At 51.1% G+C, this 23,634-nt stretch overlaps 1 protein-coding gene across 1 annotated transcript; it reads right to left on the bottom strand.

Moving 5' to 3' along the window:
• Window positions 1-10,087: 10,087 nt before the first annotated feature.
• Window positions 10,088-17,945, bottom strand: lamtor1 (late endosomal/lysosomal adaptor, MAPK and MTOR activator 1). Its single transcript, XM_033022149.1, has 4 exons — window positions 17,743-17,945; window positions 15,027-15,104; window positions 13,528-13,651; window positions 10,088-12,462 (listed from the first exon to the last, which is right to left on the bottom strand). The coding sequence occupies exons 1-4, from the start codon at window positions 17,916-17,918 to the stop codon at window positions 12,370-12,372; spliced, it is 471 nt and encodes a 156-aa protein (XP_032878040.1). The 5' UTR covers window positions 17,919-17,945; the 3' UTR covers window positions 10,088-12,369.
• Window positions 17,946-23,634: the final 5,689 nt, after the last annotated feature.

The following is a 23,634-nucleotide window of genomic DNA, read 5'->3' as shown; positions in this document are numbered from 1 at the left end:
GACATTTCAGATGCCGTGGTGTGAAACGCCTCATCCTGGGTGCAGATGCGGCGTAAACGGAGGAATTGGGAGTAGGGGATGGAGTTCTTACAGGAAGCAGGGTGGGAAGAAGTGTAGTCCAGATAGCCACGGGAGTCAGTAGGTTTATAGTGGATGTCGGTCAGTTCGATCCTGACCACAGGTGCTGTCTGTACGGAGTTTGTACGTTCTCCCTGTGACCTGCATGGGTTTTCTCCGGGTGCTCAGGTTTCCTCCCACTCCGAAGCCGTACAGGTTTGTTGGTTCATTGGGTTGGCATCAATGTGAAAAAAACTGGGGGGATCGCTGTTCGGCGCGGACCCAGTGGGCCAAACTAAAGGGTCTCGACCCCGAAACATCACATAGCATCTCCCCAGAGAGGCTGAGTTACTCCAACATTCTGTGTCTACAATGTGAACCAGCATCTGCAGGCTCTTCCTGCACAAGTATTTAGTCATCGTTTCATCGTACAGGGATCAAGTAAAATTGAATTGAATTTCCTTTATTGTCATTCAGACCTTTCAGTCTGAACAAAATTTCGTGCCTGCAGTCATACATACAATTATACAATAATAGACAACAGAACAGACAGTAAACACAAATTAACATCCACCACAGTGAGTCCACCAAGCACCTCCTCTCTGTGATGGAGGCAAAAATCTTAGGGCTGCAGTCTCTTCCCTCCTCTTCTCCCTCTGCGCTGAGGCGATACCCCACCGGGCGATGGTAAGTCAGTCCCGTGGCTCACCGAGCCCCGCGAACGGGCCGGTTCAAACACCGCGGCCCGGGGTGGTCGAAGCTGCCGCCCTCCAGTCCAGCGGACGCAGCTGTTGACGACGTCGTCCACTGGCCCGCGGCCGCCAGAACGCCGTCTCAGCCACCGGAGCAACGTTCCAGCCCCGAGCCGGGTCGCCCTCACGTGAGCGTCACAGCCCCACGCCAGGCCGCCCTCACGTGAGCGTCTCAGCCCCGCGCCAGGCCCTCATGGGAGCGACGTTACCCTCGAGCTGGGCCTCCCCGACGGGAGCAACGTTCCAGCCCCGAGCCGGGTCGCCCTCACGTGAGCGTCTCAGCCCCGCACCAGGCCGCCCTCACGGGAGCGCCGTTACCCTCGAGCTGGGCCGCCCCGACGGGAGTGCCGTTCCACCCTTGAGCTGGGCCGCCCTGACGGGAGCGCCGTTTCCCTCGGGCTGGGCCGCCCCCACGGGAGCGCCATTCCACCCTCGAGCTGGGCCGCCCCGACGGGAGCGCCGTTTCCCTCGAGCTGGGCCGCCCCCACGGGAGCGCCGTTCCACCCTCGAGCTGGGCCGCCCCGACGGGAGCGCCGTTTCCCTCGAGCTGGGCCGCCCCCACGGGAGCGCCGTTCCACCCTTGAACTGGGCCGCTCCGACGGGAGCGCCGTTTCCCTCGGGCTGGGCCGCCCACACGGGAGAGTCTCAGCCCCTCGCCAGGCCGCCCTCACGGGAGCGTCACAGCCCCTCACGGGAGCGCCGTTCCAGCCCCGAGCCGGGCCGCCCTCACGGGAGCGAGCCCAGGGCGAGTCCTGACAGGCTGCCTCCGGAGCCTCGAGGTCGCCAGCTCCGCCATTAGGCCTCAGCGCAGACGGAGGCAGAGAAGGGGGATACGACAAAAAAGTCGCATTCCCCCGAAGGGAGAGACAGCAAGCCCCTGTTTCAACCCCCCCCCCCCCCACACATAAACACAACCTAAAAAACCAAAAACTTAGCTAGACAAAACGAAAAAAACAACACAAAAAAGTAAAAACAAACGGACTGCAGGCGAGCCGCAGCCGTTCACCAGCGCCGCCACTTCCGGAATAAAATGACCTATCTTTAGGATGGAGATGAGGAGGAATTTCTTTAGCCAGAGGGTGGTGAATCTGTGGAACTCATTGCCATAGACGGCTGTGGAGGCCAAGTCAGTGGATATTTTTAAGGTGGAGATCGATAGATTCTCAAAGGCCAAGTTTGGATATTTTTATGGCAGAGATAGATAGATTTTTGATTAGTACGGGTGTCAGGGGTTATGGGGAGAAGGCAGGAGAATGGGGTTGAGAGGGAAGAGGTTGAGAGTAGACAGTGGACCAGATGGCCTTATTCTGCTTCTATCATTGACTATGACTTACAGAAGGAGGCCCTTCGGCCCACCAAGTCCATGCTATCTTGCCTAATACCAATAAGGTGTCTCATTGACGCAGCAGGTGGAGCTGCTGTCTCACAGCGCCAGAGACCCGGCCTGGAGATGGCAGCTGTAACATAAAACAGTACAGCCCAGCAACGGACACCTCAGCCCACAATATTGTAGAGAGCTGTCTAGAATTACACTGGACAAGTCACTCACTAGGCTTTGTCCTGCCCCTCCCTCTGTCTATTATATCTGTCTATATGACAATAGACAATAGGTGCAGGATAGGCCATTCTGCCCTTCGAGCCAGCATGGCCGATCATCCCCAATCAGTACCCCGTTCCTGCCTTCTCCCCATATCCCCTGACACCGCTGCCTTTAAGAGCCCTATCTAGCTCTCTCTTGAAAGTATCCAGAGAACCGGCCTCCACCACCCTCGGAGGCAGAGAATTCCACAGATTCACAACTCTGTGTGAAAAAGTGTTTCCTCGTCTCCATTCTAAATGGCTTACCCCTTATTCTTAAACTGTGCGGCCCCTGGTTCTGGACTCCCCCAACATACAACAGTACAGTAGAACAGGACGTTCGGCTCCAAAACGTCTGAGCCAAACACGATGCCGAGACCATCACTTACAGTATCTACCTGTACACGACCCATAATCCCTCCATATCCATGTGCCTATCCACGATGGAACTGCTCCAACCACCTCCTTAGTTTAGACAATAGGTGCAGGAGTAGGCTATTTGTCCCTTCAAGCCAGCACCGCCATTCAATGTGATCATGGCTGATCATCCCCAATCTGTACCCCGTTGTGTAAGGAGGAACTGCAGATGCTGGCTTAAACGGAAGAGAGGCACAAAATGCTGGAGTGACTCAGCGGGACAGGCAGCATCTCCGAATAGATGCAGTGGGTGATGTTTTGGGTCAAGAGCCTTCTTTCGAGTCTGAAGAAAGGGTCTCGATCCGAAACATCACCCATCGCTTCTATCCGGAGATGCTGCCTGTCCTGCTGAGTGATTCCAGCATTTAGTGTACCGTCACGTGTACAGAAGTGCAGTGAAAAGCTTTTTGTTGCGTGCTATCAGTCAGCGGAAAGACAATGCATGATTACTAGACAAAAGTGCTGGAGAAACTCAGCGGGTGCGGCAGCATCTATGGAGCGAAGGAAATAGGCAACGTTTCGGCCCGAAACGTTGCCTATTTCCTTCGCTCCATAGATGCTGCCGCACGCGCTGAGTTTCTCCAGCACTTTTGTCTACCTTCGATTTGACAGCATCTGCAGTTCCTTCTTATGCAAGATTACAATCGAGCCGTTTACAGTGTATTACACAGATAAAGTAAGAACCTTTGCTGTAGGAGTAGATTTTAAAGTGCGGAGCGATTGTAATATGTGGTTGTAAATCTGCTTCTGTGGTGAGCACACAAACAGTGGCCTGGGTTTGGGACTGGGAAGATGTACGTCCATTTCCCATCTTGGAAGGTGTATGGGTAATGTCTTCCAGAGTGTGTCTTCCAGATGTGTAAAAAAAACTTGCCCCACACATCTCCTTTAAACCTTTCCCCTCTCACCTTAAAGCTGTGCCCTTGAGCAATTGATTCTTCCATTCTGAAAAAAAGGTTCTGACTGTCTACCCTATCCATGCCTCCCATCATGTTATATACTTTTATCGGGTCTCCTCCCCTCAACCTCTGGTGTTCCAGAGAATTCGGTCCAGTCACGGTGGCCCAGCGGTAGAGTTGTTGCCTTGCAGCGAATGCAGCGCCGGAGACCCGGGTTCCATCCCGACTACGGGTGCTGTCTGTACGGACAATAGACAATAGCTGCAGGAGTAGGCTATTCGGTCCTTCGAGCCAGCACCGACATTCAATGTGATCATCCCCAATCAGTGCCCCGTTCCTGCCTTCACCCCATATCCCGACTCTGCTATCTTTAAGAGCCCTATCTAGCTCTCTCTTGAAAGCATCCAGCCTCCACCGCCCTCTGAGGCAGAGAATTCCGCAGACTCACCACTCTCTGTGAGAAAAAGTGTTTCCTCGTCTCCGTTCTAAATCGCTTACCCCTTATTCTTAAACTGTGGCCCCTGGTTCTGGACTCCCCCAACATCGGGAACATGTTTCCTGCATCTAGCGTGTCCAAGCCCTTAACAATCTTACATGTTTCAATAAGATTCCCTCTCATCCTTCTAAACTCCAGAGTGTACAAGCCCAGCTGTTCCATTCTCTCAGCATATGACAGTCCCGCCATCCCGGGAATTAACCTGGTGAACCTACACTGCATTCCCTCAGTAGCAAGAATGTCCTTCCTCAAATTAGGGGACCAAAACCGCACACAATACTCCAGGTGTGGTCTCACTAGGGCTCTGTAAAACTGCAGAAGGACCTCTTTGCTCCTATATTCAATTCCTCTTGTTATAAAGGCCAACATGCCATTTGCTTTCTTCGGAGTTTGTACGTTCTCCCCGTGAACTGTGTGGGTTTTCTCCGGGTGCTCCGGTTTCCTCCCACACTCCAAAGACATACAGGCTTGTAGGATAATTGGCTTAGTAAATGTAAAAATTGTCCCTAGTGGGAGTAGGATGGTGTTCAGGTCGAGGCCCTTACTATTCTGCTGGTCAGTGCGGATCCGGTGGGCCGAAGGGCCTGAATGGATTTGGTAATTGTGGGCACACTATTGGGCAGCACAGTGGTGCAGCGGGAGAGTTGCCGCTTCACAGCACCAGAGACCCGGGTTCAATCATGACTACAGGTGCTGCCCGTACAGAGTTTATACTTTCTCCCTGTGACTGCGTGGGTTTTCTCCGGGTGCTCCGGTTTCCCACCACATGTCAAAGACATACAGGTTTGCAGGTTGACACAAAATGCTGAAGTAACTCAGCGGGACAGGCAGCATCTCTGGAGAGAAGGCACGGGTGACGTTTCAATAGACAATAGTTGCAGGAGTAGGCCATTCGAGCCAGCACCGCCATTCAATGTGATCATTGCTGATCATCCCCAATCAGTGCCCCGTTCCTGCCTTCTCCCCATATCCCCTGACTCCGCTATCTTTAAGAGCCCTATCTAGCTCTCTCTTGAAAGCATCCAGAGAACCTGCCTCCACCGCCCTCTGAGGCAGAGATTTCCACAGACTCATCACTCTCTGTGAGAAAAAGTGTTTCCTCGTCTCCATTCTAAATGGCTTACTCCATATGGGGCCAAAGGGCTCATATCCAGAAAGGAGGCTATTGAATCGAATGGACTGAGTGGCCGGCTTTCGCTGAAGATGTGTCACTCCAGTGCAGTCGCCCACACCCACTGCTGCACTTTCAGGCCTTGGGCAATTACCCTCCAGCTTCCTGTCTCTGACCAACTGCAAACGTTTTTGTGGCCCACTCATCTGCTTGATGCAGCTGGTTGTGTAATACACCCAGCTGAACAGATCATTGAAGATAGACAAAAAACTGGAGTAACTCCGCGGGTCAGGCAGCATCTCTGGAGAAAAAGAATAGGTGACGTCTCGGGTCGAGACGCTTCTTCAGACGGAGAGAATGGAGTATCTGGGCTTGTACATTCTGGAGTTTAGAAGGATGAGAGGTGATCTCATTGAAACATATAAGATTGTTAAGGGCTTGGACACGCTAGAGGCAGGAAACATGTTCCCGATGTTGGGAGAGTCCAGAACCAGGGGCCACACAGTTTAAGAATAAGGGGTAAGCCATTTAGATCGGAGACAAGGAAAAACTTTTTCTCACAGAGAGTTGTGAGTCTGTGGAATTCTCTGCCTCAGAGGGCGGTGGAGGCAAGTTCTCTGGATGCTTTCAAGAGAGAGCTAGATAGGGCTCTTATAGATAGCGGAGTCAGGGGATATGGGGAGAAGGCAGGAACGGGGTACTGATTGGGGATGATCAGCCATGATCACATTGAATGGCGGTGCTGGCTTGAAGGGCCGAATGGCCTCCTCCTGCACCTATTGTCTATTGTATTGTCTATTGACGACGGAAGCCAACAGTGAGCTATGCGTCATCGGCCACACGAGCGAAATAAGCTAGTACATAGCTAACAATGATCTGGTCACAGGAGTGGAAGGCAACCTCATCTCCATTACACAGCTACATCTCCTCACCAGATAAAAGCTGTCCAGGGTCTGACCTCCCCAGAGGAGCGTGGGTGAAGCTCAACAGACTTGGTACTGGAGTTGGGCGTTTCATTGCCAGCGTGTGGATGGGGGCTCCGCCAGAGCCCAGCCTGTGAATGTGGAGCAGAACAACAGACAGCCAACCATGTCATCTCTGGGTGCCCGCTCTACCACCCACCAAATGGAGCTGTGTCAGGGCCTGGCAGACATTGACGCCAACAGAGACAACAAACTGGCTGCTCAACACCTGGCTTGAGATCTAACTATTCCTTTGGTTTATTTATGTTTCATTCGCAGGAAGAAGACCTGCTTCCTCTATCATTGTTACTATTTTGCATACCTTTCATTCCGTTCTCTATCTCTCCTTTCCCTTCCCCCTGATTCTCAATAGACAATAGGTGCAGGAGTAGGCCATTTGGCCCTTCGAGCCAGCACCGCCATTCAATGTGATCATGGCTGATCATCCCCAATCAGTACCCCGTTCCTGCCCTCTCCCCATATCCATTGACTCCACTATCTTTAAGAGCTCTAACTCATGCTTAAATACATCCAGAGAACCGGCCTCCGCCACCCACTGAAGCAGAGAATTCCACACTCACAACTCTCTGGGTGAAAACGATTTTCCTCATCTCCGTTCTAAATGGCTTACCCCTTATTCTTAAACTGTGCCCCCTGGTTCAGCACAAGAACTATCCCAGTAAGTCACAACAGTCACAATTAGTTGTCCCTCCCCCACCCCAGCACTGCAAAGATAAAATGGGGAACTGAGCTGGTACATCTTCTCTGCTCCACAAAACCAGAGCTGAGAAAATCACATGTCAATTGCCTGAGTTCCCAATTTAGCCAGCATCAGGTGACCTGAATGCCCAGCAACAAAGATTTCAGTGTTCCATTGCAAGCACTGACCCGAAACGTCACCCATTCCTTTGCTCCATAGATGCTGCCTCACCCGCTGAGTTTCTCCAGCTTTTTGTCTACCTTATAGACAATAGGTGCAGGAGTAGGCCATTCGGCCCTTCGAGCCAGCACCGCCATTGAATGAGATCTATGAATACTGTTCAGACTGCTGCAGCTAAGGATTTGATTGTTCCACTTTTTGCTACACATGACAATGAAAAACTGTCGATTCTTGTTAACGCACGGCCAGGATAATCAGAAACAAGTTAAATGGTGAGAATATCACATTTTAATTAAGGCTTTTTTGTAATGGGACCCCATCATCCACACAGTCCTGCATACAGAGGGAGGTGGGTGTATGGAACGAGCTGCCTGGGGAGGTAATTGAGGCATTAGGAACATAGACAACAGGTGCAGTAGTAGGAGTAGGCCATTCGGCCCTTCGAGCCCGCACCGCCATTCAATATGATCATCCACAATCAGTACCCCGTTCCTGCTTTCTCCCCATATCCCTTGATTCCGTTAGCCCCAAGAGCTACATCTAACTCGCTTGAAAACATCCAGTGAATTGGCCTCCACTGTCTACTTTAGCAGAGAATTCCACAGATTCACAACTCTCTGGGTGAAAAGGTTTTCCTCATCTAAATGACCGAACCCTTATTCTTAAACAGTGGCCCCCTTGTTCTGGACTCCCCCAACATCGGGAACATTTTCCCTGCATCTAGCCTGTCCAATCCCTTAAGAATTTTATGTTTCTACAAGATCCCCTCTCATCATTCTAAATTCCAGTGAATACAAGCTCATTCGACGAATTATTCCCTCATGTCAATCCCGCCATCCCGGGAATTAACCCCATACCATAACATGTAAAAGATACCACAACATGTAAAAACAGGTACAGGTTTGAAGGGATACGGGCCAAACACAGGCAGGTGGAACTAGTGCAGATGGGACATCTTGGTCAGCATGGATGTGTTGGGCTGAAGGGCCCGTTTCAATAGACAATAGGTGCAGGAGTAGGCCAATTGGCCCTTCGAGCCAGCACCGCCATTCAATGTGATCATGGCTGATCATCCCCAATCAGTACCCCGTTCCTGCCTTCTCCCCATATCCCCTGACTCCGCTATCTTTAAGAGCCCTATCTAACTCTCTCTTGAAAGTATCCAGAGAACCGGCCTCCACCGCCCTCTGAGGCAGAGAATTACACAGACTCACCACTCTCTGTGAGAAAAAGTGTTTCCTCGTCTCCGTTCGGGCCCTGGTTCTGGACTCCCCCAACATCGGAAACATGTTTCCTGCCTCTAGCGTGTCCAAGCCCTTAATAATCTTATATTGTTTTACCTATGTGATGTGTTTCGGTGTGTAGGAAGGAACTGAAGGTGCTGGCTTACACAGAAGACAGACTCAGCGGGTCAGGTCGCATCTATGGGGCGAAGGAATGGGTGACATTTCAGGTCGAGACCCTTCTGCACACCCAGGTTCTTTCCCCAGCAACAGCAGGAGATGCAACACCTGTCCCCATACCTCCCTCCCCCCGTCCAAGGACACCAACACTCTTTTCAGGCGAGGGGGAGGTTCACTTGCACCTCCTCCAAAACCCAGACCTTGAAGCATCTCTGGAGTGGGGGTGGGTGAGGTTTCGGGCGGAGGCCCTTCGCCAGTCGGTTTCAGTGCTGTACGCCTCGCCACATGTGAGCATTGAACAGGCAGACAAAAACCAGGTGTAGTTTTCAAAGTTTTTCTTTTAATCCAGACAGGGTTGGAATTCGGCCACCACCCTGCTCAATTGATGATTGCAAACTGCACCAGTTTAAAAACTAAATGAATGTGGGAAACATTGGCTGGCCTACCCCACACCCCCCACACACCCCCCCAGCCATATCGCTGAGGGGACAGCTCGGTGCCTGACATGGTGGTCACTGTGAAATACCTCACATGCGAGCCCCCCTTCAGCCAGCAACTGCCCTGGAGGATCCCCCCCTCACCTCACCTCCGAGGGGATCTTGCAAGCTCACAGATGCAGCGGAAGAAATAAAGACTTGATTAGCTCAGACTTCAGAACACCCACCCCCCCCCCCCCCCCCACCAGAACCATTTCACAGCCAGTTTCACCACCCCACTGCTGCATGAATTATACACTATACATTAGCTAAGCCCCACCAATACTGACACCAACAACCTTCACCTGTTACTGATGGATCAAAATTGTTCACAACACCCATGGAACACTGCTGTCGTGTTGAAGTACCCCCCCCCCCCCCCCCGAAGGATGTTTGTTACGTTACATCCAGCCAGGACCATCCGCATACGAAGGACAAGTTCTCCAAACAGTAGGAAGGAACTGCAGGTGCTGGTTTACACCGGAGACTGACACAAAATACTGGAGGAACTCAGCGGGTCAGGCAGCGGATCCAAAATGAAGGAATGGGTGATGTTTTTTGGTCTCGACACGAAACGTCTCTCCGGAGGTGGTGCCTGACCCGCTGAGTTACTCCAGCATTTTGTGTGTCTGTCTCTGCACAGCAGCAGGCCTCTTCCACACGGGAGCTCGTCACAACTGGGCACTTACATCCTTGGGGCAAACACTGAAGACAGGACTCAGGCCAAAGTATTGCCTCGGGATGCAAGAAGAGGAAGGGAAAGAGAGGTAGAGAGGGGAAGAGAGAGCGGGAGAGAGAGAGGGAGACAGAGAGAGACAGAGAGAGGCAGAGGGAGAGAGAGAGGGAGGCAGAGCGAGAGACAGAGAGAGAGACAAAGAGAGGTGCAGAGAGAGAGAGGCAGAGAAAGAGAGAGAGAGACAGAGAGAGACAGAGGGAGAGAGAGAGAGAGAGGCAGAGACAGAGAGACAGGCAGAGACAGAGAGACAGGCAGAGACAGACTAGGTGACCGGGGAAAGATGCAGGAAGTGTGTGCCCGGGAGGGTGGTCGGATCAAAATCACAGTGAAATCTGATTTTATTCAGTTAAAAAAAAATCACAATCACACCACTATGAAATTGATTGAAAGGACAACGTTGCTGAAGCTACGAGCTGCTGCGTCTCACACTGACATCGCCCACACACACACACACACACACACGGGTTAAATTAAAATACCGCGGGAGGGGAGGGAGCGAGGGTGAAGCAAAAAAAGAGAGGTGACAATCTCTTCCGCTGAGCTGGAGCGAGCGAGGGAGAGGGGCAAGAACGCGGAGGGTGAGCTGGTTAAAGCAGGCGGTGTCTGCACGCCTATTCTCTGGCTGGGGTTGGGGGAGAGACAGCTTTGTGCACAGACCGGCAGACCTCACCCCATTGTCCCCCCCCCCCCCCCTCCCCCACCCACCTTGGGGGAAGTGATACTCAAGTCGCCGTGAAGCATCTGTGTGGAGGCTTGTGTAGAGTTAAATTAGTCGCTGGAGACGGCCTTTAAAAACAGCAAGGTGATTGCTCGAAGGGCCGAATGGCCTCCCCCTGCACCTATTTTTCCTTGACCGCTGAGTGGCGACGACCTCACATCAAACCTGGAGACGCCTCCCCCCCCCCCACCCCACACACCCCATCATTCCTCCGCTAAATGTTTAACACCACTGATTGTTTGTGAAAGAACAGCACAAGTAAAACGTCACGTAGCCTCTCAAACTGTGTCGACTGTGCATTCACATCTAGTTTGCGAGGTGGGCGGTGGAGATTGGGGGAGAGGGGAACACAAGAATACGATCAATTAAACATTTGCTAAGAGTGATCAGCTGTGAAAGGGGAGCAGTGAGGAGGTGGGTGTAAAGGAGCCACATAATTATATGAGTGAGATAAGAATCAGGGTAATCATCTCTTCCACCCCCCCCCCCCCCCCCCCCCCCAGTCCCAGTTTGGGGTGAAATTACTTTGTAAAGGAGGGGCGCAGTGAATTAACAAAAATCAGATCATTGTCTCAGCCAGACACCAGTGAGCCTGTGCTGGGCTAAACTAAATTAAACATTAAATGATTGACATCAAAACTAATACTACTTGTTGGGAGGAGAGGGAAGTTCGAGGGACAGTCAGTTGTGTAATGCGGGCTTGTTTAAAGCAAACCTCAGACTGATATATTTTAAACAAGAGACTGAGCTACAATCAGCGCTCCTTGGGTGCGGAGGCTTGGCTCATGTTACTGGTCACATGAACGTGGAACTGCTGGAGCTAACTAATGGCCAGCTCTGTACATCGGTTCATCTGTGGTCGGAACCAGCGACTGACTGGTCGAGCCAGTGATTTATTAACTTAAAAAAGGTCAGAGTTCAGCCTCTGGTTGCACTCTGACCTCCAACATTCCCTGGAAGGAGGGGGGGGGGGGTGGGCAGGGAGGGTGAACACCAACAGTGATACCAGTGTGGAATCCCACAGCGGGACATTCAGGCCTTGCCAGGAGTCGAGGCCTCCTTGCTACCGTCTGGTGCGAGGAATTCGGACCTCAATGGGCAACGGATTTCCCACCTCCTCACCGTTCCGTTCACAAACACGAGTCCCCCAAGGCCTAGGCAAAAACTCACAATCCAGCTCAGCTTAGCCCGACGCTGGGCCCGGGCGAATCTACGGACACGCAGGCTTACACACACACGTACAGGCACACAAACCATCACACTCAGTCAACCCAAACACCCACACACACTCACACTCACAAATAAACACACTCACAAACACACACAACAGGCAAGGGGGCGGTAATGCAGCAACTCACACCAGCCAACACGCCTCATGAGTCCAGACCCCCCCCCAGCGAGATAAGGGGCGAGAGAGAAAAAAACACAATCATCGCTCAGCAGAAATCTGGCGTTTCACAAATCCTCAGAAACGCCGTTGTTGTTAGGATACAAAATGCAAAAAAAAAAAAACAGACCAGAAGCAGGCAAGGTTCGACACGAAACGTCAGGGCAGAGAAAGCCGATGAATTCTGTCCGAGACGGACGGCTGCTGGAGGAGCGGACACGTCCTTCGTCACGGAACAGCGGCAGAGCATCGAAGCCGCGGCGCTGATTACAAAGCGGGTGAAGTGTTTCGTAAAGTCTGCCACTGTGTCAAAAACCACACGGGGGGGGAAAAACAAAAAAATAAAAAACAATGGAAATATGGAAAAATTCAAACAAGCTTAACTTAAAAAAATATATAGGGGGTGGTTTGTGGGTGAGATGTCGGGGCGGATGGTCTGTGGAGAGTTAGTCCCAGTGTTAGAGTCTTCACAGAGTGGGTTTCTCCATGACGGGAGGTCATGGGATGGCAAACTGGACCACCAGCTCCTCCTTGGCATCCACCTTGATCTGAGAAAGTGCACTTGATGCGTAGGCAGCGATTTTAGACACCTGGATAGAGGGATAGAGAGGGAGAGAGAGTGAGAGAGGGATCAACACACCGCTCACACCCATTAGCTCAAATGGCTGAGAGCTTCAATTGTAGAGCATCATTAGAAACATAGAAATTAGGTGCAGGAGTAGGCCATTCGGCCCTTCGAGCCTGCACCGCCATTCAATATGATCATGGCTGATCATCCAACTCAGTATCCCGTACCTGCCTTCTCTCCATACCCTCTGATTCCCTTAGCCACAAGGGCCACATCTAACTCCCTCTTAAATATAGCCAATGAACTGGCCTCGACTACCCTCTGTGGCAGAGAGTTCCAGAGATTCCAGAGATTAGCCATGCACACCGTGGACCTTGAAGCATCTGTGGGGAACATGGATAGGTGACGTTTCACAGTGCTGGAGTAACTCAGCGGGTCAGGCAGCATCTGTGGAGAACATGGATAGGTGACGTTTCACAGAGTGCTGGAGTAACTCAGCGGGTCAGGCAGCATCTGTGGAGAACATGGATAGGTGGCGTTTCACAGAGTGCTGGAGTAACTCAGCAGGTCAATAGACAATAGGTGCAGCAGTAGGCCATTCGAGCCAGCACCGCCATTTCCCCTGACTCCGCTATTTTTAAGAGCCCTATCTAGCTCTCTCTTGAAAGTATCCAGAGAACCTGCCTCCACCGCCCCCTGAGGCAGAGAATTCCACAGACTCACAACTCTGTGAGAAAAAGTGTTTCCTCGTCTCCGTTCTAAATGGCTTACCCCTTATTCTTAAACTGTGGCCCCTGGTTCTGGACTCCCCCAACTTCGGGAACGTTTCCTGCCTCTCGCGTGTCCAAACCCTTAACAAACTTATATGTTTCAATAAGGATCCCTCGCATCCTTCTAAACTCAGGCAGCGTCTGTGGAGGACATGGATAGGTGATGTTTCACAGAGTGCTGGAGTAACTCAGCGGGTCAGGCAGCATCTGTGGAGAACATGGTTTTAACGTTTGCCCGCGTTTGGGCAGCAGGCCCACCTCACCCAGTGCCCGCCACAAGACCCCTGGTGCCAGCTGGCTGCAGCAATGCCACTTACCTGCTGGATGTCCGAGTAGGGCACAGGTTCACTGGCCAACACCTGGTGGGGCTGGTTGGTTAACGTAGGCAGGGTGCTCGCTCGCTTACCCTGGGCCGATCCGCTGATCATCGCTAGCCTCGTACTGGCAAAGCAAAGTACAGGGTGAGACCCGGCTCAGCACACAAGGCCATTCAGCCCATCAGTCCTGTACTACAACAGTGAATTAGACAATAGACAATAGGTACAGGAGTACGCCATTTGGCCCTTCGAGCCAGCACCTCCATTCAATGTGATCATGGCTGATCATCCCCAATCAGTACCCCGTTCCTGCCTTCTCCCCATATCCCCTGACTCCGCTATCTTTAAGAGCCCTATCTAGCTCTATACTGAAAGCATCCAGAGAACCGGCCTCCACCGCCCTCTGAGGCAGAGAATTCCACAGAAAAAGTGTTTCCTCATATCCGTTCTAAATGGCTTACTCCTTATTCTTAAACTGTGGCCCCTGGTTCTGGACTCCCCCGACATTGGGAACATGTTTCCTGCCTCTAGCGTGTCCAAACCCTTAACAATCTTATATGTTTCAATAAGATACCCTCTCATCCTTCTAAATTCCAGAGTGTACAAGCCCAGCCACTCCATTCTCTCAGCATATGACAGTCCCGCCATCCCGGGAATTAACCTGGTGAACCTACGCTGCACTTCCTCAATAGCAAGAATGTCCTTCCTCAAATTAGGGGACCAAAACCACACAATACTCCAGGCGTGGTCTCACCAGGGCCCTGTACAACTGCAGAAGGACCTCTTTGCTCCTATATTCGATTCCTCTTGTTATGAAGGCCAACATGCCATTGGCTTTCTTCACTGCCTGCTGTACCTGTCGGTCGGCGGCAGTACCGAGAGGGAGTTGGGGTCGGTGGGAGGGTGAACCGGGGTAACGCCTCCAGCTGCAGGCTTCGAGGTCGGCTGCAGGAGGCGCCCCCGAGTCACAGAGATGGCCCGGCGAGGAGAGGAGTGGGTCGTCGATCCGCGGGAACTGCTCCAGTACACCGAGCGCGCGGGCCGACCGGACTTTGAATAACGCCGCCAAAACATGGCGGCCTCCACGTGTAATATATGCAAAAATAATGTCACCGTGATCAATAAAGCCCTATTGAACTATTGATTGATTATTGATTGAAATAGGCCCAAAAATTGGTCTCGCCGCCCCAGAGAGCGACTAACAGATGGTGTCAAGCTCATATTACTGCGCTGGAGGCCACTCTGCCCATCGGCCCAGCACTAGCATTGAGAAACTGCTCAACAGTTTATCTCCTTACCCCCCCCCATAGTAGCGGGCGGACATGGGCCTGGAAAGGAGGGGGGAGGGAGAGCCCGCTGAGACGGTGTTTGCTCGTCCCCCAAAGACAAGAGACCCCGGGGGGGGGGGGGGGGGGAGTCAATGATGACGGACAGACGATGTTAAGCTCGTATTACCGCACTGGAGGCCACTCTGCCCATCGGTCCAGCACTAGCCTCACCTGTACTGCCGCGCCCGGTCCATGTACTCGTGCTGCTCCATGCCCTGCGAGTCTGCGGCCGACACGTCGATGATGTTACTGGGGAGGGAAGGTGCAACGTTCAGTTTAGTCTAGCGTCACGTGTACCGAAGTACAGTGGAAAGCTTTTGTTGCGCGCTAACCAGTCAGCGGAAAGACAATACATGATTGCAATGGAGCCGTCCACAGTGTACAGATACAGGATAAAGGGAATAACGTTTAGTGCAAGATAAAACCCGATCAAGGATCTTGCCCGATGGGAGAGACAATAGACAATAGGTGCAGGAGTAGGCCATTCGGCCCTTTGAGCCAGCACTGCCATTCAATGTGATCATGGCTGATCATCCCCAATCAGTACCCCGTTCCTGCCTTCTCCCCATATCCCCTGACTCCACTATCTTTAAGCACCCTATCTAGCTCTCTCTTGAAAGTATCCAGAGAGAGAAGAGGGAGTGACCGGGGGTGCGACTGGTCCTCGATTATGCTGCTGGCCTTGCCGAGGCAGCGTGAGGTGTAGATGGAGTCAATGGAAGGGAGGTTGGTTTGTGTGATGGTCTGGGCTGCGTCCACAATTCACTGCAATTTCTTACGGAAGTATAAGCCGCTCACAGCAGAGGCACCCCAGCCAAGTTACAGCACGGAGACAGGCCCTTCGGCCCGCTGAATTCATGCCGACCCATTCACACACTAGTGATGGTCGGTGTGGACTCAGCGGGAGATAGGGCCTATTTCCATGCTGTGTCTCCAAACTAAACCTTAAAACTATGTCCTGTGGTCTTTGGCATCTCCAACCTGGCGAACAAGGTTCTGACTGTCCACCCTATTTCGGCCTCTCATAATTTGAAATACTTCTAACAGGTCTTCCCTCATCCTCCTTCCAGAGTTTATACAATCTCCTTTCATCATGGTATTTAGTTTACAGAGACAGCATGGAAACAGCCCACTGAGTCTACCACAATCACACTAGTTCTATGTTATCCCTTATCTTCTTATGCCCCCTTCGGTCGTGGCTGACCATGGGTGTCTCCAGGGTGCTATTCCCTATATGGAGGACGCCTGTGCGTGACTTTGTTTAACGTGGGGAGACTGGTGCACAGACAGCCACCCCACGGTCCTTGAAAGATCTGGGTCAGGATCCAGTTGCATGGAGTCCAAGACGACTGGAGACCCTTTTCTGCTGCAGCCTTCATCCGCCTTCCCAGCCGTTGTGACGCTCCACTAAGGTCAGCCATCGTCCTCTGCCTGTTCCACCGTTGAGGTCTTGGTTGGATTGCTCTTTGTCAGAGACATCCCCCTCGACCTTATCGCCATGGGTGGCCCTAGCAGGAGCGTAGCTATAGACAGCATCGCTCTCAGGATCTCAGGACCACACAAGCTTCCCCACCACGACAAGGTGACAATCCAGGGAGATATCCCACTTTCTCACTAAGCCCCGACACACACGGGGCGATTTATAATTAACTAACAAATCCGCACGTCTTTGGAGCGTGGGAGGAAACCAGAGCGCCCGGTGGAAACCCACGTGGTCACAGGGAGAACGTACAAAAGGGTAGTGGTGTCTGCACCATGGACCAGGGGAAGGATGGTACACGGCTCAGTCCAATGCAACCGACCGCTCTGACTCCTCAATCCATGCATCACTAACCCTCCCCACAGCCTTTGCCTTCCTCTATTCCAAATTCCAGTAACTCTGCGGGACAGGCAGCATCTCTGGGGAGAAGGAATGGGCAACGTTTCAGGTTGAGACCCTTCTTCAGACTGATGTCAGGGTACGGGGTGGGACAGATAGAATGTAGGCAGAGACAGTAAGACTGGTGGGAGAACTGGGAAGGGGATGGAGAGAGAGGGAAAGCAAGAGCTATCTGAAGTTAGAGAAGTCAATGTTCATACCGTTGGGGTGGAAGCTGCCCAAGTGAAATATGAGGTGCTGCTCCTCCAATTTGCACTGGACCTTACTCTGACAATGGAGGAGGCCCAGGACAGAAAGGTCAGCGTGGGAATGGGAGGGGGAGTTGAAGTGCTGAGCCACCCGGGAGATCAGCTTGCGTAAGATCAACAGTAGGTTAAGAGAAACAATAGACAATAGGTGCAGGAGTAGGCCATTCGGCCCTTCGAGCCAGCACCGCCATTCAATATGATCATGGCTGATCATCCCCAATCAGTACCCCGTTCCTGCCTTCTCCCCATATCCCCTGACTCCGTTATTTTTAAGAGCCCTATCTAGCTCTCTCTTAAAAGCATCCAGAGAACCGGCCTCCACCGCCCTCTGAGGCAGAGAATTCCACAGACTCACAACTCTCTCTGAGAAAAAGTGTTTCCTCGTCTCAGTTCTAAATGGCTTACTCCTTATTCTTAAACTGTGGCCCCTGGTTCTGGACTCCCCCAACATCGGGAACATGTTTCCTGCCTCTAGCGTGTCCAAACCCTTAACAATCTTATATGTTTCAATGAGATACCCTCTCATCCTTCTAAATTCTAGAGTGTACAAGCCCAGCCGCTCCATTCTCTCAGCATATGACAGTCCCGCCATCCCGGGAATTAACCTTGTAAACCTACGCTGCAGTCCCTCAATAGCAAGAATGTCCTTCCTCAAAACAGCTCAACAGTTTATCTTCTTACCCCGATAGGAGCCCCTTCACGCCCACCCCACTCCTTCACCTCCACCCCATAACCCCTTCACCCCACAGTCGTTACTCACTGCGCTGTCTTGGTGAGGATAGTGTTGAGCAGAGCTTGTTCATCGGGAAACCGGGAGGATGGAATACTGGAGTAGGTGTGGTCGGCCCCCCCAGCCGATTTACTGGGCGGGTTGCTGACTGGGATTAGCAGCGGCTTCCCTTCCTCACGGTCCTGGAGGGGAGAGGGGAGAGACATGACTCTCGGCACCACAACGTTACACACACCACATCTACACAGTGCAGAAACAGGCCCTTCGGCCCACCGACTCCACGACGATCCTATCCTACACACTAGACAATTTTTTCGCAACTTACCAAAACCAATTAAAATACCGACCTGAACGTCTTTTGAGCGTGGGAGGAAACCGGAGCACCCGGAGAAAACCCACGCAGTCACAGAGAGAACATAGGAGATTAGTGGGCAAAATTAGTGCACATGGTATTGGGGGTAGAGTGCTGACATGGATAGAGAAGTGGTTGGCAGACAGGAAACAAAGAGTAGGGATTAACGGGTCCCTTTCAGAATGGCAGGCAGTGACTAGTGGGGTACCGCAAGGCTCGGTGCTGGGACCGCAGCTATTTACAATATACATCAATGATTTGGATGAAGGGATTCAAAGTAACATGAGCAAATTTTCAGATGACACAACGCTGGGTGGCAGTGTGAACTGTGAGGAGGATGCTATGAGAATGCAGGGTGACTTGGACAGGTTGGGGGAGTGGGCAGATGCATGGCAGATGATGTTTAATGCGGATAAATGTGAGGTTATCCACTTCCGTTGCAAAAACAGGAAGGCAGATTACTATCTAAATGGCGTCAAGTTGGGAAAAGCCGCGAACTGGGAGTCCTTGTACTTCAGTGTATGAAAGTAAGCATGCAGGCACAGCAGGCAGTGAAGAAAGCGAATGGCATGTTGGCCTTTATAACACGAAGAATCGAATATAGGAGCAATGGGGTCCTTGTGTAGTTGTACAGGGCCCTAGTGAGACCACACCACAGGAATGGCCTACTCCTGCATCTAATGTCATATAACATGCAAACTCCGTACAGACAGCACCCGTGGTCAGGATCTAACCCAGGTCTCTGGTGCCGTGAAGCGGCAACTCTACCTTGCCGCCCAGTGCTATGTGTATTGGTACAATCAGCACAGGGAGTAGATACAATTACAACGGTTTAAAGATATTGGTGAACCTGTGGAATTCATTGCCACAGACGTTGGTGGAGGTTAAGTCATACGGGTCATAAGTGAGAGTAGAATTAGGCCCATCAAGTCTACTCCGCCATTCAATCACGGCTGATCAAGTCATTGGGCATTTAAAAAGCGGAGATTGACAGATTCTTGATCAGTACGGGTGTCAGGGGTTATGGGGAGAAGGCAGGAGAATGGGGTTAGGAGGGAGGGATAGATCAGCCATGTTTGAATGGTGGAGAGAATTGATGGGCCGAATGGCCTAATTCTGTTCCTATGATTTATGAACGTGAACATTCATGAATATAAAATGATTTATGTAGAACAAATGTTTCGAGGGATATGGCCCAAATGGAATAGCATGGATAGGCACCTTGGTCAGCATGGACGAGTTGGGCCGAAGGGCCTATCTCCATGGGTGTCAGGGGTTATGGGGAGACGGTAGGAGAATGAGTTCGAGAGGGAAAGATAGCTCAGCCATGATTGAATGGCGGTGTCCACTTGATGTAGGGGTGGGGGGGAGGCTTCCCGGCTTCCCGCCCCCCCCCCCCCCCCCCCCCCCCCCCCCATCCCATCATCAGTCTGAAGAAGGGTCTCGACCCAAAACGTCACCTATTCCATCGCTCCATAGATGCTGCCTCACCCGCTGAGTTTCTCCAGCATTTTTGTCTACTGTTGATTTTTCCAGCATCTGCAGTTCTTTCTTAAAACAATCAGTAAAGCTTGAGTTGGTTTACCTAACCCATTGTGTGTTGTCTGTCTTTAAGAATTTTTTTATAGGGGGACAATTGAGAGCACATTAACCAACGGCATCACTTCCTGGTTCGGGAGCTGCAAGGCGTACGAACGGCACCAACTTGACAGGATTGTGAAGACCGCCAGCAGGATTATTGGTGCTCCACTCCCTTTCTTGCTGGACATATACAGGAAGAGATGTATCAACAGAGCCATCTCCATCATCAAAGACCCCTACCACCCATCGCATCACATATTCTCCATCCTGCCATCTGGGAAGAGGTACAGGAGCATTAGCTGCAAAACCAGCAGGATGCTCCTCAGCTTCTTCCCGCAGGCTATAAGACTGATAAACGGACTTAGCCCCCTGCCAAAGTATCGCGCACCAACCATCAACCTGGACACACTGCAGCAGCTGTCGATCGGAACGCCTGTTGATGTTTAGTAGAGAGTAGAGTGTTTAATTTAATTTGTTCATGATATATGTATTTTTATTTCTAGTTATTTGTTGTTATTTGTACTGCACACTGAATGGACACTGGTTGAGCAACGTTTTTTTGTTTCCTCTGGGTATGTGAGTACTCAGGAAAATGACAATAAAGATATACTGATACTGAAGAAGTGAACCTTAACACAATGAGGAAATATCTGGGACACATGACAATAAAACTCACATGACTCTTGAATTCCCGGCAATTAACTAACTCAACCTGTGAAGGGAAGTATTCCTGCGGGATTGGGTTTGGAGGTGGGGGGGGAGTGGAGGGAGCCCGGAACAAGGAGGTTTCAAATTCAGGAGGGATCTCGGTTGGCTGTGCTTTCTTACGGAGCGCAGGGTAGTTCCCCGGCCAAGTACTTTAGATATTTGCAGCCGGCATGAGCCGCGAAGTGTGGAGACGTAAATAGACTTCAGGAGCAAACAAGCAGGCAGGTGCAAGAGGCAACCGTAACTTGACACAGGACTGAAGTGATGTATGCCAACAGGTACAGGGCTAAACTGGGAGCAGGAATATAGAAAAACAGTGGAACTAATTCGGCATATCACTGGGATGGGAGATTGCAACCTTCACGTGGTCCGCCCTGTTTCGACAAGTTGTCCTACAACTTTAGGACGTGCACGCTGTACGCAAGAAGAATGAGAGACCCACTTCACCCTGGCCACGTTTGCATCTCGCTGCTACCATCGGGAAAGTGGTACAGGAGCCTGAAAACCGGGACCTCGAAGAGCCAAGAGGGTTTTGCTCTCAGGAATGGGCGACGTTTCAGGTCGAGACCCTTCTTCAGACTGAAGAAGGGTCTCGACCTGAAACGTCGCCCATTCCTTCTCTCCATAGATGCTGCCTCACCCGCTGAGTTTCTCCAGCATTTTTTGTCTACCTTAGATTTTACCAGCATCTGCAGTTCTTTCTCACACACGTGTTTTACTGTCATATGTCCAAAATGAAATGCAATTCTTACTTGCAGCAGCACAACAGATAATGTAAAGGCTGTGAGTATGTGTGTGTGTATACACACACACACAATCAGAACTCTTTCTCTCTCTCACGTTTATAACATTGTTTACAGTGTACTATGTTTACATATTCTGTTGTGCTGCTGCAAGTAAGAATTCCAATGTTCTATCTAAGAGAAAACACTCTTAACTAAACATAGTACCCTGGACACACCATAATAAAGAAATATGTTTAGTGTGCATAAAAAACCAAGGTTCAAGACTGGGACTATCCCATCGTTTGAGAGACAGTTAGACAGGTACATGGATAGGACAGGTTTGGAGGGATATAAACCAAGAGCAGGCAAGTGGGACTAGTGTAGCTTGAACATTATAGACAATAGACAATAGGTGCAGGAGGCCCTTCGAGCCAGCACCGCCATTCAACGTGATCATGGCTGATCATCCCCAATCAGTAACTCGTTCCTGCCTTCTCCCCATATCCCCTGACTCCGCTATCTTTAAGTTGGTCGGTGTGGGCAAGTTGGGCCTGTTTACACACTGTTTCTCTCTATGACTCTAGTCCGGGTGTCAGGGGTTTATGGGAAAGAAGCAGGAGAACGGGGTTAGGAGGGAGAGATAGATTAGCCATGATTGAATGGCGGAGTAGACTTGATGGGCCAAATAATTCTGCTCCTATCACGTATGAAGAACAGCCTCTTCCCAGCAACCATTAGGCTGTTGAACACTGCACAATACTAACCTCAGCAACTGTGATCTTCCATAGACTGCGTTTGGTCGCACTATTGACTTGGGTTTCGCATCATTATAGTTACCCAGTATTATCGTTATTAATGAAGAAAGGAACGGCAGATGCTGGTTTAAATCGAAGATAGACCAGCTAATTTGAGGAAGGGCATTCTTGCTATTGAGGGAGTGCAGCGTAGGTTTACAAGGTTAATTCCAGGGATGGCGGGACTGTCATATGCTGAGAGAATGGAGCAGCTGGGCTTGTACACTCTGGAGTTTAGAAGGATGAGAGGGTATCTCATTGAAACATATAAGATTGTTAAAGGTTTGGACACGCTAGAGGCAGGAAACATGTTCCCGATGGTACACAAAATTGCTGGGGAAACTCAGCGGGTGCAGCAGCATCTATGGAGCGAAGGAAATAGGCGACGTTTCAGGCCGAAACCCTGAAGAAGGGTTTCGGCCCGAAACGTCGCCTATGTTCCGTTCTCTCATGTTCGAGAGAGCTAGAGGCTCTTAAAGATATATACAATATGGATGGTTAGCGCCTTCTATACTCATGGCGTTACTCGCATTATTCTTCACTCATCGTCCCACTCGTGGGGAGCACCTGTACCAGCTGCCCGGGGCAGACTGACGAAGGTGGCTGCCATAGACGGCCTGGCCCTCCGACCACACCATCACTCACACACAGCAGGTGGTGAGTGTGTCTTGCCCAAGGACACACGCAAATGCACTCCAGCGGGATTCGAACCAGATACTTTCGGTTGCAGTGAACACTAGACCTTGGTGCCTCTGTCGTCATAGCGGAGTCAGGGGATAGGGGAGAAGCCAGGAACGGGGTACTGATTGGGGGATGATCAGCCATGATCACGTTGAATGGCGGTGCTGGCTCGAAGGGCCGAATGGCCTACTCCTGCACCTATTGTCTATAGACAAAATGCTGGAGTAACTCAGCGGGACAGGCAGCATCTCTGGACAGAAAGAATGGGTGACGTTTCGGGTCTAGACCCTTCTTCAGACTAAGAGTCAAGAGAGAGGAGACAGTGATAAAGAATGTTTCATATGGTTATTAGTATTGATTATTGCATATTATTGACGATTATATATGTGTGTTATCGTGGCTATGGACCCATTATGCTGCAGCATAAGGCATATTGTTCTGGTGCAGGTACATGTGACAACCAAACACTCTCGACTGTAGAGACGGCTATGTAACAACAACAATTATCACATCCGTGCGTTTAGGAAAGCCAAAATTAAACAGAAAACTGTTACAAATCTCCATGCAGCCCCAGCTGCAGTACGTGGGGCAGAAAGGGACATCACACTCTTTGCAAGATGAAGCATTTGGGACCAGCACAGCGGAAGCGTTGCTGCCTCACAGCGCAGGAGACCCGGGTTCCATCCTAACTTTAGTTGCTGTCTGTACGGAGTTCGTACGTTCTCCCTGTGACCGCGTAGGTTTTATTCCGGTTATCTTCGAAAATCCAAAGAACTGCAGGATTGTAGGTTAATTGGCTTGGATAAAATAGTAAATAGTCCCTAATGTGTAGGGTGGTGCTAGTATACAGGGTGATCGCTGGGCAGTGTTTGGTGAGCAAAAGCGAGAGAAGTCAATTTGTCCCTTCACACCCAAACCACCACCTCCCCGGGCACTTTCCCTTGCAACTGCAGGAATTGCTACACTTGCCGCTTTACCTCCCTCCACGACTCCATCCAAGGACCCAAGCAGTCTTTCCAGGTGCGGCAGAGGTTCACCTGCACCTCCTCCAACCTCATCTATTGCATCCGCTGCTCTAGAT

This window comes from Amblyraja radiata, chromosome 6 (assembly GCF_010909765.2).
Source record: "Amblyraja radiata isolate CabotCenter1 chromosome 6, sAmbRad1.1.pri, whole genome shotgun sequence".
Classification (NCBI taxonomy): domain Eukaryota; kingdom Metazoa; phylum Chordata; class Chondrichthyes; order Rajiformes; family Rajidae; genus Amblyraja; species Amblyraja radiata.
This window is presented reverse-complemented; position numbering and strand designations above follow the sequence as displayed.

Coding starts and splice junctions, on each gene's coding strand:
- lamtor1 (XM_033022149.1), bottom strand. CDS start 17,918: ATGTCTCTCCCCTCTCCCCTCCAGGACCGTGAGGAAGGGAAGCCGCTG. Junction 15,105..17,742: donor ATCCTCACCAAGACAGCGCA/GTGAGTAACGAC, acceptor TTCCCTCCCCAG/TAACATCATCGACGTGTCGG. Junction 13,652..15,026: donor GACCGGGCGCGGCAGTACAG/GTGAGGCTAGTG, acceptor TTGCTTTGCCAG/TACGAGGCTAGCGATGATCA.